Below are 14,066 nucleotides of genomic sequence, written 5' to 3'. Positions count from 1 at the left end.
TTTGTCTAATTTGAAGAAAATTAGGTTGCTTACAGGAAATTTCCCAGATTCAAATTATAAGATTTAGTGGAATAGTGAAATGTATGGGATTTCAGGGAAATAGGGAGCTGAAAGGGTTGGGAGAGAAATGAGAGGGGTGTAGGAGGGGTGTGGAATAGACATGAGAAGAGTATAAGATGAGAGATTCTAGGGCAGGAAGTAGGAGAAAGACTTTGTTTATCATTAATCTGCAAAGCTTCCTACTTAAGGGCTAGAGAGAAGTGAGGGATTATAAGGCAATTTATGTCCAGGTGGTCCACTTTCATAGGGAATGTTTTGTAAATAATTGTAATCAGCCAAACTGGAATTTTAAATTACAGTTCTGAAGGGATGATGGGAGTCATAAACACCAGCAGGGAGGGGTACAGCTGTATTTATATTTTTACAGAATCCTCAAAACATAATTACATTGACTGTAAAGCAATGTCTTAAATTTTTTGAACAGAAATAAATGGTTTTCTAGGATCCTCAATCCATCTTTCATTTTCCCACAAACTCTGCTGCTTGCCAAAAGGGATTTATTCTGCAAACGGCAATTGGTGATCAAGAGATTAAATAAATCATCTACAGAAAGAATTTTTGTAGGTAATGTAAATTTTCTCTGCTGAGTTGAGAGGGAAGAAAATTTGTCAACATACACTTTGTATTGGCCAGGGGTTTTTTTTTTTTTACCCATTCCCTGTGTCCACAATAGTTACTCTATTAAAATCTTGGTATTCATAACAAAAACTTCATAAGAAAAGATGTCAACAAAGGTCTTTTAACTCCCAAGATTGCACAAGCAATTCTCCTTACTGTCTGCCATACAATTCTTATGATGTTAGTTGAGAATTATGATGTTAGTAGAGAATTTGATATTGGATCAACTAATAACCCACTGATTAATTTTTTTCTTTATTATTCTCATCACTTGTCAGTGTGATATTGTATTTATATTCTGAGGATCAAATCTATCTTCTACACTCATGGGAGTTCATAAAAAAAGTATTTAAAAATTCAGATCTCTGTTTATCAAATAATGTGAACCTCTTATTAATATGCTTGACCTGGCCCTTCCATTGCTTAACTGCAATCCACAATAGTTTACATCTTCATAACCCATGGACTCACCATATTTGGGGTTTTACACAGGCATAGACATAGCGGAAGATATTTGTGGCATACTTTTATAACCAGCTTGGTGAGCTCTAAGCTTCCCAGACTGTGTTTGGGATTTTAATAAAATTACAATTTTACACCAACTCTACCATTTGCAGGCCATTATACCATTATCACGGTTTACAAATTTTCAGATAGTCAACTTGAAATCATGTCGATAAATACAATTTAACAATACCCTCCAAATGTTTTTTTTTTTTTGGTGTGATTTTTTTTCCACTGATTTACCCAAGTACGCATGTTATCGATAAATATTTTTCTGTTCTGTTACTTCAGTGTATATGCAATGTCACATCATAACAGATCTGGAATCATAGTGTGCAGTTTCTCCCTGTGGTATCTTGATAGCTACATACTCATTTCCTTGCACAAGTGTGAAGGCGATAGAAATAGTGGAGAACACTTGTGAACAGCTGAGAAGATGAAACAAGAACTGGGTAATAATATTTATCATGTCACCTTAAAATGTGCATTTGGTCTTCAGAGTGAACAAGCAAGAAATATAGGTGGAACCTGAATCTGGGACGGAGAAGCAACTCTTTACTCAAATCAATGTTTAGAGTTTAATTCATTTTCATCATCATTACTTTCATTATCATCAATGTCATCTTCATTGTCCTCATCATCATCATTATCATCATCATTATCATCATTATCAGACTGTGAGTGCACTCTTTATGTAACAGAAAGTCAAGTTTATAATTAACCTAACAGATGTTTTTCAGTCAATCCTGCCATTTGCAGTCACTTATGACTGTTGCAAAACATCAGTTAAATTCTGTAAAAATAAGTATTGGAGGCCTATGAAAATGAGGTTTTAATAGAAATCACTACTCAAATTCAAAGGTGTCTGAATTACTTTAAAAACCATTTTGCTGGTTGAAAGCTGTCACCATTAAAAACTGATAAATTAATAATAATTTTACTGGAATACAAAGTATACACACTCCACCTACCTACGGTATCAAGTTGGTCAAATAATGATAAGCTGAAGAGGCCTCACATAATTCATTTTCAGCTCTCAAGCAGAGTGACCAATGAACAGCCCTAAATGTACCTCAAGTGTGGCCATGTACATGGTCTTCATTCATTGAATTCACCTGAGAGAAATCTTGCTGACAAAAGAATTTGTCCAGTTTGTTTACAGTTAGTAAAACCTAGCATAACTAGCCTTTAAAATGACTCAAAGAAGAGATAAAGAAGTAACTTTTCCTACAAAGGAATTTTAGATTTTAAAGAATTCTGATGAAATTTTCTACAAGGATTCTGAAGGGTAAATTTAGACATTTTAATGCAGTTAATCCTTTACTCCTGTGAGTGACTAAGACAGAATTTCTCATTACAATGTCAAAACAGTATCAAGCAGACAAGTGATTATAAGAATAAAAAAACAATATCATATGGGGGGGGGGGGTTATTACTTGATCCAACTCCATTTTCTCCAAACTATCATTATAAGAATTGTATGGCAGACAGTCAGGAGAATCAATTAGGAGATCTTGGAAATGAATGGGTTAATTTTCAGAATTATAGTGGTCTCTTTTGGTCAGTGTAGGCTCATGTGGAACATCCATCACCACTATATTGCAGTGGATCTCAGTGATTAAGAGCAGTCTTGTGGCAATCATCTTTCACTCCTGAGTGCTTGCTAGTCATTTTTGAGAGGGTTCCCCTACCCCACCTTCATTAGTCCCATCCACTGATGTAGTCATTGTCAAAAGGTGCCTGGAATACTGCCTCTTAGAGTGGTAGAGGGGGAGATTATCCTATCTACTGACTGGCTTACCACCGTGGAAAACATTTGACACTAAAGGTATCCATCTTACTTTTAAGCTAGCTGGTGTCAGTTGACACGAACAATTTCCACTGCTTTATCAGGTATGCAGTTATGTGCTACTGACTCTTGGAAAAGAACTGGCATTCTATCAGGAAGAGCCTGCTGCTACACATACTTTTGTACTGTTTGGACATGTTTGCCCTGGGGAAACAGTCGGGTTAAAGGTTCCTTGTCCCTCTAGAACGAGCTGCCCTTACATTTTTACACTGAAGATCAGTATCCTCTGGTTGATATTTATATTCATTTTCATCACCTCCGTGCCCAAAATTACATTGATATTTTAGGGAGAAATTCGTTATTGGTCTTTTTCAGTTGCCGCTGAAACAGTTAGATTTGTCTTTCTTTGGTCAGACTTCCCCCCCCCCCCCAAGACTTTTCTTAGCTATAATTTGAACGAAACAATGGTTTACCATCCAGTTACAGCCTATAAAGTCATACTATGTATCAGCAAGAATTTATCAATCACCTATCAGGCTGTTGGGGAAGTTTTAGTAACAGAGTTGTTATCCTATCTGAGACACTCTGCCAGCCATTATAACCCTTATTCTCCTTTAAGTGATCAAAAGAGTTTCCCCTTAAAGTAAAAAACAACCTTCTTAAGCAGCTCTTAAAAAGAGGTGAGAAGAAAGCAAAATACTAACAAGGGGACTTTTGTTTCATTGACCACCAATTTCTCAGAGCTGAAATTGTAAGAAATGTCTGACAGAGTGTGGAGAGTTGATTTTTTTATCTTGGAGTAATTCATTAGATGCTTGTGAACTGTAAACTTCTCACAAATAACATCACTGTGTCTCGTTCATGAGGAGGAATTGATAATGAAGTGGTGTTTTTTTGTTATTCTTTTGATGCAGGTTTTGGCAACAACTTCCCATTCCTCATGGAGGTGATGCTTTTTAGGCCATCTGCCCATTCTTTACTCAGCCCCTGGAGAGTGAAGACGGTTTTGTCAAATTGATCTTCTCGACTGACGAATAACATTGTAAATAAAAGATTTATAAAAAAGTATAACAATAAATGGTGTACAGCCTCACTGCAGCAATTGGCTTTTAATGACAGTAGCTGGCCTGAGTTGATAACTGATTAACTTATTTATAAAAAAAAGCTGAACGTGTATTATTGTAATTATTATTATTATTGAAACTTGTTAGATGTCTCTTTTCTGTTTACACTCTGCTAATATTTTCGAAGAAGTCGTATTTTAAAGCCACTAATTTGATGTGTAATTAAGGTCGTATACCTCTATGCAATAAAATGTGGTCTGAGGTGAAGATAGTTTATGTTGATTCTCTTCTCAGCCAGTGCCTGTGAAATCTCTCATTGCTCTAACAGCTACTAAGACAGAAGTTAAACGTCTGATAATGTAAGAAGGTTGAAAACGAGTCAGAGGTGGCCTGCAGGCTGTTAGAATCAAGTTGTCAATCAACTACAAAAGCTTGTAATTCACAGTGTATAGAGAAAGTGAAAAGCCTGTAACTTACTTGTAATTAACTTTACTTTGAGGTAAAAAGGTCTTAAATTTTTCCTTTTCAAACGTACACATTTTTATTTACAATTTTTTCGTTTGTGTGAATCTTGTGCGAGTAACGAGCCAACCGACCGACCGACCGACCCTGACTGACTGAGCGACATTTGCTCCGGCTAACGTTCCAAACGTAAGCTCTGAAACTCCTTGCGGTGGCCAATTTACTCCATCAACTCAGTTGATAAAACCAAAACTACCTTGAATGACCGACTGACTGACCGGTTTGTGGCACATGCAGTCAACTCCATGAAACTGAGCGACTATCTTCGCTGCAGAAGAAGATCGTTCCGCAAGACAAGATCAGTGTAAATGGCAAAACCTGATTGGATCCACTATCACTTACTTGTCGTGACAAATGTGCAAAGGATGTCTTCTAGACCATTCGATTAATTTTGTACTTCTCCGACACATTTTGAACACATTTTAACTCGAAGCTTTAGCAATAATCGCAAAGTAATTTCAAGTTATCAAGTGTAACTAAATGTTAGAAGTTTGATTTGGGATTATCTCTCATTCCCCCCCATGAGGCCAAGCTAAAAATATTCTTTAATTTTTTCCATTCAGAATGGGGCAGCAAAACTTCACAAAGCACGATGGGCGATTCAACTTGTCAAACATGTTCCTGGGCTGCAGAATCGAACAAGTTTTCGTCAATTTCTAAAGCGATCAACCACAGTGACGTACTTGAAAAAAAGATGAAAAAAGGGTGTTTACAAAATGTCATGTGAGAGAAGGGATCCATAATAGCGGCAGAGGTCGTGGATAGCGATTTAAATGTGCTCTGAATTTTTGGGTGTTTTTCAATGTAATGATCTATGGGCAGTTGAAGCGCTTTAAAAGTAACGAGTTGCAATTGTGCGAGGTCGTGTTGTGCGCTGAAGCAAAGTCGTCAAAATCGTGCTTTGTTACTCTGAGTGATTCGTACTCGAACTCTGGGCAGTGTCTGGGTGTTCTTCTCCAGACAGTGTAGTTTGGATGGCAAATGCACGCTGTATTCACTGAAACGCTGAAGCAAAGTCGCCCAAGAAAGTCTGTGTTAAACCAAGTGATTCGTAACTCCTCGCTGTGTCTAGGTGTTCTCCAAACAGTTTCACTCGGATGTCAAGTCCACGCTGTTTGGACTGAAGCGCTGAAGCAAAGTCGCCCAACTCGTGCTGTGTTACTCCGAGTGATTGGTAACTCCTCGCTATGTCTGGATGTTCTTCTCCAAACAGTTTAACTTGAGTGTCAAGTCCGCGCTGTGTTGACTGAAGCGCTGAAGCAAAGTCGCCAAGCTTGTACTGTGTTATTCCGACTGAATGATAACTCCTCACTGTGTCTGGGTGTTTTACTCCAAACAGCTTAACTTGGATGTCGACTCCGCGTTGTTTCGAGTGAAGCGACGAAGCAAAGTCGCCCAACTCGTGCTGTTTTGCTCCGAGTGATTGGTAACTCCTCAATGTGTCTGGGTGTTCTTCTCCAAAAAGTTTAACTCAGATGTCAAGTCCGCGCTGTGTTGACTGAAGCGCTGAAGCAGTCGCCCAACTCGTGCTGTGTTGCTGCGAGTGTTTCGTAACTGCTCGCTGTGTCTAGGTGTTCTTCTCCAAACAGTTTAACTCGGATGTCAAGTCCGCGCTGTTTGGACTGAAGCGCTGAAGCAAAGTCGCCCAACTCGTGCTGTGTTACTCCGAGTGATTGGTAACTCTGAGCTGTGTCTGGGTGTTCTTCTCCAAACAGTTTACCTTGCATTCATAGTGCACGATTATAAAATGTCTGGGCCTCAGGATATATTTGCAGTTTGAACAGATTCCCGCCATGGTCGAAGTAACTCCTTAGAAGCTCTTCTTGATGCTCGTGTAACCCTAGATTCTCATCAAGTTTCGGGTGAGTCTCTGATTCTACGTTTCCATATTCCGTAATGGCCATTTCATGATAGCTGATACTTGCAGCAGACAATTTAATTGCTTCTTGATGATAATTTAACACACTCTGGAGTGCATCACAGACATTGCGCTGAAATTTCCAAAGGCCGAGTGATCGATCTCTGTAATATCGGTTTCTGTAATTCTCTCGCTGGTTGGATTACAGCATTGCTCATTGAGTTCTCGGTATACTTATCAAAAAAATGATTTGTTACTGAGCCAACAACACAAATAATTTCTAACCTGAGCGGATGAGTATCTGGCTTTCGTTTTTGATTTCTTTTTCGAGAATGTTAACTTCTTTGTTTTCCATTGGAGGAATAATAAAAAGACTCATGTCTACAAATGCTCTACATTCTTGCAAAGCCTTCTTATAAAACTCAGACGCAACTGAATATTGTTTTTTGAAACGATGACAAATAGCAAGAACCTGAAATGCAGTTACTCGGAGAATTCTCTGTTCAGCATCGCCAGACAGTAACGAAAGAGCTTCTTCTAAGCTTCGTATTCCATCCTCTGTTTTTCTAGAAGCCACTTGACAGACGTCTCTGTAACAAATGAGTTTTCCTCTATGTTCTGCCGAGAGAGAACATGACGCTTGCTCGTACCCGGCTTCGGAAAGCAGCTCCATTGTTCTTCCTTCTGTGCCCCAATACATTTCACCAAAAGCCAGCGAAACCATTAACTGTTTGTGAAAATTGCCTTTTCCAAGCTTCATCGCCGCATTGACTGCTGATTCGTAAATTTTGTCAACGACTTCTCCTTCGCACCAGAAAAGGGAATCTAAGAATATCTCTGCTTTAATTTATGAAAACACCAAAAACAGTGTCACATGTCTTAGTATCTGAACAACTTTCTGTTAGACTCTAAACGATATTTTGCTTCTCTTCATAGAACTCAACAAATGCTGGCATTGAATGTCCTGTCAAGAATTGTTCGTTGAACTTCTCAAAAAGAGAAACGTAAAATGCAGGAAAGCGCGTTTTTGAACTCAGCACTGTTTCTTTCATTTCATCTTCTCCTCTTTCTCTAACAAAGGACTGAAGCAGTTTATGCATCAAAAATTAATCAGGTTTGGAACCTTTGACCCATAATTGTGGTTATCAGCATGTACTTGCATATCCATAAGTTTGATAGTTAATTTCCCATGCACGAGATTACTGTGTGGTGGATGTCCTCCCCTGGGGTGGGATGGGTGGGTTGCTGTATTTATTATACTCGGAGATCTAGCTCTCTCGAGCTATTCTAAATCCGAGTTTAAATAAAGTTATATGTAGATATGTATGTATCATTCTTGCTATCAAGTGAGTAATATACATTACTGTCTTATGACACAATAACCCAGCTACAACAGGAGGTGGCTGGCATTCAATTTTGGTGCGGGAGAGGTGGTACACGCGCGGAACGTGATGAACCAAAGGAACTCACGCACGACTTCTCACGCGGGCGTTTTGAAAAAATCACAATCGTAGACCTATGACTCAAGACGAAAATCGAACTGCTTTACACTTGACACTGAAATGTACGACAGTGAATAAAGGGGAAAAAAGTAGAAAAAAAAAAAGAAACAACTCAAATACAGTGTCTTACAAAATCATAGTGTTCCACAATAATGTTCTCCACACTAGATCATTCAAATGCACAAGGATTGCCATCATTAAGAAGAAATCGAAGCGGAAAATAGCTCCACTACAAAATTTACATAAATTAACTTGAACACTGCCAATATTCGGAGATGAAACTCTTTAAGTTGAGATCACATTGACGGTGTACACTTTACAGTTTAATTTCGGCTCCTTTTTTTTCGGCTACGAAAAGCTGCGAACCAATGAATGAACTGTTCCGAAATAGACTGGTAACTAATGTGATAGGATGCCTGTCGATAACAACATAACCTTGAGTTTTCTTTTCCTAGCAGGCAGATATTTGTTCTGCTAACCAAAATATTAACATAGATTAAGCGGTAAGTGCTTCAGATGAACTAAGGGAAGGATAGGGGGAAGAAAGAAGAGGTTAACAGATGCAATCAGGGGAGGCCTGGAGTGAGTTCGTCTCATGATCAGGTATTTGTTTCATGCAATTTTGTGAAGTTCGCTGTTTACAATTTTTTTTCTAACGATACACAGGTCTGGCAACGCGAATGAAACAACTTTCAAGACCTCGCTTCAGAGCTAAATCACCTTTCCTCCATTGAACCCACAACTTTGATACAAAAGAGTCTTAATTGGTAATTTGGTTTCATCAACTAGGTTGATAATGGCCACCATAAAGAGTTTAAGAGCTGACATTTCGAGCGTTAGCCCTTCGTAAGAGCGAATGAGTATTAACAGGCACCATAGCCAAATTTTTTTGTCAGTAGTGCTCTAGCTATTTCTGACGTACAGCTAGGGAACTGCATGTTTTGCAAGCAGACTTTGGCCATAAATAGCTGCATCATATAATTATGACAGTCCTAACCCACATATTGCTAGGACCAGCAATCCAGACAAGACACTAATATGAGGGTGGCAAGAGGGTTTGTTCTTGATGTGCGATAAAGCCCAAAATTAATATGCGATGCATGTTGAACTAAATTCCCTTTTAAAATCTTGATGCATGAAGTACTGTTTTGTAGTACAAGCGAATGGTGTCTAGTCTGGATTGGTGTTGAAAAATGCTCCAGAACATAGTGTAATTAACTCCAAGTCCTGGCCACACAATTGGGTTGATCCATAGAAGTCCCTCTCTAAGGATCAGATTTAAACCAGAGCACCATCCGTGAATACTGAAAATTGTCTCATTTCCCATTTATATGTGATATACATCTACAGAACATCTGTTTGTTGACAGCATTCTTGATGGTGTGATTGTCTTGACCAAACAGGGAGATTTAATCTACTCATATGGGAACCTCAAAGATCTGAATCAGGTAAAAGTTGCTATATTTAACCTGTATACTTAAAATGCTTTATTCTCATATTACCATAGAGCTAATTCTCTTAAGTGATGACAATTTGTTTCTTTATTAGTCAATCCTGAGAATTTTCTATTGTATCAAAGCAACATCCCCTACAAACTAGTTGATAATTTTTTCTTAGTTCTCACTGATAAATGCTGAACTTCAAATGGTAACCAAGAGATTAAATACATTATCTACAGAAAGAATGTTTGTAGGTAGTGTAATTTTCTTTGCTGAGTTGAGAGGGAAGAAAATTTGTCAACATACACTTTGTATTGGCCAGGGCTTTTTTTTTTCTTTTTTTTTTTTCTTTTTTTTTGACCCATTCCCTGTATCCACAATATTTACTTTATTAAAATCTTGGTATTCATAACAAAAACTTCATAAGGAAAGATGTGAACTAAGGTCTTTTAACTCCCAAGATCACACAAGCAATTCTCCTTACTGTCAGCCATACAATTCTTATGATGTTAGTTTGGAGAATTTGATATAGGATCAACTAATAACCCCTTAATTAATTTTTTTCATTAATTATTCTCATCCCTTGTCAGCATGATATTTTATTTATATTGTTAGGATCAAATCTATCTTGTACACTCATGGGAGTTAAAAGGTTCCTAAAGTTTTCTGTTTATCAAATAATGTGAACTTCTTATTAATATGCTTGACCACACCTTTTCCATTGTTTAACTGCAATCCACAATATTTAGTTCACATCATCATAACCCACAGACTCACCATATTTGGGGTGTTACACAGATATAGACATAGAGGAAGGTATTTGTAACATACTTGTATAACCGGCTTGGTGAGCTCTAAGCTTCCCGGACTCTGTTTGTGATTTCAATAAGTTACAATTTTACAGCAACTCTACCATTTGCAGGCCATTATACTATTATATTATTGTTTTCAAATTTTCAGATAGTCAACTTGAAATCATTTTGATAAATACAATTTAACAATACCCCTAAATGTTTTTTTTTTCCGGTGTGATTTGTTTTCCACTGATTTACCCCAGTACTCATGTTATTGATAAAAAAAAAAAATTAATGTTTTTCTGTTCTGTTACTTCAGTGTACATGGAATGTCACATCATAACAGATCTGGAATCATAGTGTGCAGTCTACCTTATGGTATGTTAATAGCTACATACTCATTTCCTTGCACAAGTGTGAAGGCGATAGAAATAGTGCTTACTCATCAATGTGAGTTAAAGCTGTTCCAGATTCTTAAACAGCATCTGCCCTCTGTCCATACTTACGCTGACGATACACAGTTGTATTTGTCATTTAAGCCCTCTGACTCTTCTAGTGAAGTCGATGCTGTATCAGCCATGCAAAAGTGCATCTGCGATGTCCGAGCATGTATGAGGGAGGATCAGCTGATGCTCAATGATGACAAGACTGAGTTCCTGATTATAGGTACACATCAGCAGCTCTCAAAAGTTTCAATCCAAAGCATCAAGATTGGGCAGACTGAAGTCTCTCCTGTAGCCTCTGCGCGCATGCACAATCTAGGCACATGGTTCGATACGCATCTGAATACGGGAGCTCACATTATAAAGACTTGTAGCAGCGCTTTCTATTATTTATACAATATACGTCATATTAGGAAATATTTATCCAGGGAATCTACTGAGAAATTAGTTCATACTTTTATTAGTAGTAGACTGGATTATTGTAATAGCCTTTTGTACGGAATCCCAGAATATCAAATTATGAAATTGCAATGTGTTATGAATGCAAGTGTGAGACTTATATATTGTGCGCACAAGTTCTGTCCTATTACACCTCTACTCGCTAAACTACATTGGTTACCAGTGCGCTTCAGGATACATTATAAGATACTCCTGATAACTTTTAAAATTCTGCATGGCCTATCACCTAAGTACCTTTCAGATTTAATTAGTATTCAACGGCCTTCGTCCTACCATTTGAGGCACAACGATAATGGTCGTTTGCTGGGAAGACCAAGTATGAAAACTAAGAAAACATTGGGTGACAGAGCTTTCCTGGTAGCTGCTCCTTTCCTATGGAATAAGCTGCCAAGGTCCACGCGCGAAGCAACGAACGTAGAATCTTTTAAGATTTTACTTAAAACATTTTTATTTAAGGAACCATTTCAGTTATCTTAGTATATCTATATATTTATTTGTAATTATCCTTCATTAATTTAATGTAAATAAATATATATAATTTATGACTTTTTACAAAGAATTGTATAATTTTAGTTATTAATTACTGTTGTGATGCGCTTTTGAATATTTTATAGAAAAAGTGCAATACAAATAATAAATGTATTTGTTATTGTTATTGTTATTGAACAGCTGAGAAGATGACACAAGAACTGGGTAATATTATCATGTCACCTTAAATTGTGCATTTGGTCTTCAGAGTGAACAAGCAAGAAATATCGGCGGAACCTGAATCTGGGACGGAGAAGCAACTCTTTACTGAAATCAATTTTAGAGTTTAATTCATTTTCATCATCATTACTTTCATTGTTATCAGTGCCATCTTCATTGTCCTCATCATCATCATCATCATTATCATCATCATCATTATCAGACTGCGTGTGCATTCTTTATGTAACGGAAAGTCAAGTTAATAATTAACCTAACAGATGACTTTTTCAGTCAATCCTGCCATTTGCAGTCACTCATTACTGTTGCAACACATCAGCTAAATTCTGTAAAAATAAGTATTAGGGGCTTTTGGAAGCAAGGTATTAATAGAAATCACAACTTAAATTCAAAGGTGAGGTTTGATTTGCATAATATGGCGGATGGACACGTTTTTCTAGCTCCGAAGGTTGATCGCTTTATCTCCAGGCCGCGGCTTGTTAGGACCAGTTCCTTGCCTGATTTGAGTAAAGTACACACTGACTCAACTCTGGTAGTCGCTGATCAGATTAATAACGAGAATACGTCTACTTCTGTACCCGAATACGGTTCGCTTTCCTCGTCCTTTGAAATGAGCGAAATGGCTGCTATCAAGAATGCATTAAATGGACGGTCCATCAACTCCCTGAAGGTGAAAGATCTAAGGGACGAACTTGAAAAAAGAAAGCTTTCTAAATCTGGCAGGAAAACTGAGCTGGTTAGAAGACTCAAGGAGTCGATTTTGTCAGGATCTGGTGAAATTCAAATTCCCCGCCAGAATGTCAACCAACCGTCACCTCGGCCTTCGGCTGTTATAAACCTGAACGACACCAGCAGCAGCCCAGAACAACAGAGTCACACATGCAGTGGCTACAAATCCCTTAAAGATCTATACGACCGCTTGGAAAATGAGGTAAACAAACTCAAAGACTCGTATAGATCTCGATTAACGGACAGTAGAGAAATACAGTCAACCTGTAAATCATGTCAAAATCAACAACGGATACAGGAAGAAAATCGCGCTCTGCGAGAGCAACTTCAGCTAATGAAGGGAAATCTAGATAAAACAAAAGAGGAGCGAGATTCCCTGCAGATGGTGGTATCATTGCTGAGCAAGGAGCTATATAACTTTCGCCTTGACAGCAAGGAAGCTTTTAAAGAGTCGCCTTCGGTTGATGCTAAGGTGTCGGATACAAAATGGTCGGATACAAGGGCGGACACAAAGCAAAACAATGGATCATCTAAATCTCAATCTTCCAAAACAACGAAGAATCACCAAAGCAAATCGAGCAAGAAAAAGCCGCCAAACAAGAGTTCTCAGAACAGCTCTAATACTCTTAACCACAACCAAGAAAGATCCTCGCCGACCACCGTCATTATTGGCGATTCTATTATCAGAAACATACAAGGGTGGCAATTAGGGAAAGAAGTCGGCCACCGGGTTGTTGTAAAGTCCTTCGCAGGAGCTACAACAAGTGATATGTCACATTATGTGAAACCAACACTGGACAAGAAGCCGGACCAGATCATTTTACATGCTGGTACTAACGACCTTGGAAAACTATCCCCAAGCGAAATCGCCGATAACATCGTTGACCTAGCGAGGGAAATTGAAAGCTCCACGGACGCACAAGTAATAACATCAGAGCTGGTCACAAGATCGGACCTCTCAGATAGCGGCGATGTTGATGCAGTCAACAAAAAGCTTCGAAAACTCTGCAATCAGCGACAGTGGCACTTCATACACCACGATGACATTCACTCAACGGACTTAAATAGAGGAGGACTTCATCTTGGGGAGACAGGTATTGCCAAAATGTATAACAACTTCGCGAATAAATTACATGAATGTAGTTGACCTACTGGCCGTCTGTTCAATTCAGAGCGTAATCGCGACCTTGGAAATCCAATCGTTTCTCACGAGTTTCTCCCGCCTAAACGAGGCCTTAAAATTTTGCTTTCCGACAGACCTATCGATATCTTAGCCATAAATGAAACTAAATTGGATGACACAATAGGTGATAATGAAATTCATATTTCTGGCTATGAATCTATTCGTAGACATCGCTCTACTAACGGTAGGTCTGGAGGGGGTGTTTGTTTTTTTATTCGTTCCGAAATCAATTATTCTGTTCGCTCTGATCTAATATGTGAACAAATAGAAAGTCTGACTGTCGAAATCAAGAAGCCCAGATCAAGGCCTTTTGCCGTTATGACCTGGTATAGACCCCCTGATTCTTCAATTGACCTTTTTAGACCATTTGAAGAACTTATTGGAAAACTAGACTCAG

At 38.2% G+C, this 14,066-nt stretch overlaps 1 protein-coding gene, 1 long non-coding RNA gene and 1 pseudogene across 3 annotated transcripts in view; all 3 read left to right on the top strand.

Annotated features, from left to right (window-relative positions):
- Nucleotides 1-4,302, top strand: LOC148727061 (uncharacterized). The gene is made up of 2 exons (XR_015989908.1): nucleotides 1-1,634; nucleotides 2,216-4,302. It is a non-coding gene; the product is annotated as an uncharacterized LOC148727061 (long non-coding RNA).
- A 3,356-nt stretch (nucleotides 4,303-7,658) lies between these two features.
- LOC148727060 (uncharacterized) lies at nucleotides 7,659-11,530 on the top strand (annotated as a pseudogene). The gene is made up of 3 exons (XR_015989466.1): nucleotides 7,659-8,520; nucleotides 9,287-9,365; nucleotides 10,470-11,530. The product of XR_015989466.1 is annotated as an uncharacterized LOC148727060 (transcript).
- A 631-nt stretch (nucleotides 11,531-12,161) lies between these two features.
- The window catches only part of LOC148727059 (uncharacterized), a 3,858-nt gene continuing 1,953 nt past the window's right edge, over nucleotides 12,162-14,066 (top strand). The window contains exon 1 of the mRNA XM_088727282.1: nucleotides 12,162-14,066. This exon is cut by the window's right edge and continues 1,953 nt beyond it. Coding sequence (XP_088583408.1) covers nucleotides 12,173-13,633 — 1,461 coding nt within the window. The 5' untranslated portion in view covers nucleotides 12,162-12,172 and the 3' untranslated portion in view covers nucleotides 13,634-14,066.

This window comes from Stylophora pistillata, chromosome 7, assembly GCF_964205215.1.
Source record: "Stylophora pistillata chromosome 7, jaStyPist1.2, whole genome shotgun sequence".
In the NCBI taxonomy this organism is placed as follows: Eukaryota; Metazoa; Cnidaria; class Anthozoa; order Scleractinia; family Pocilloporidae; genus Stylophora; species Stylophora pistillata.
Note: the sequence above shows the minus strand (reverse complement) of the source record. Positions and strands in the feature narration are given on the sequence as shown.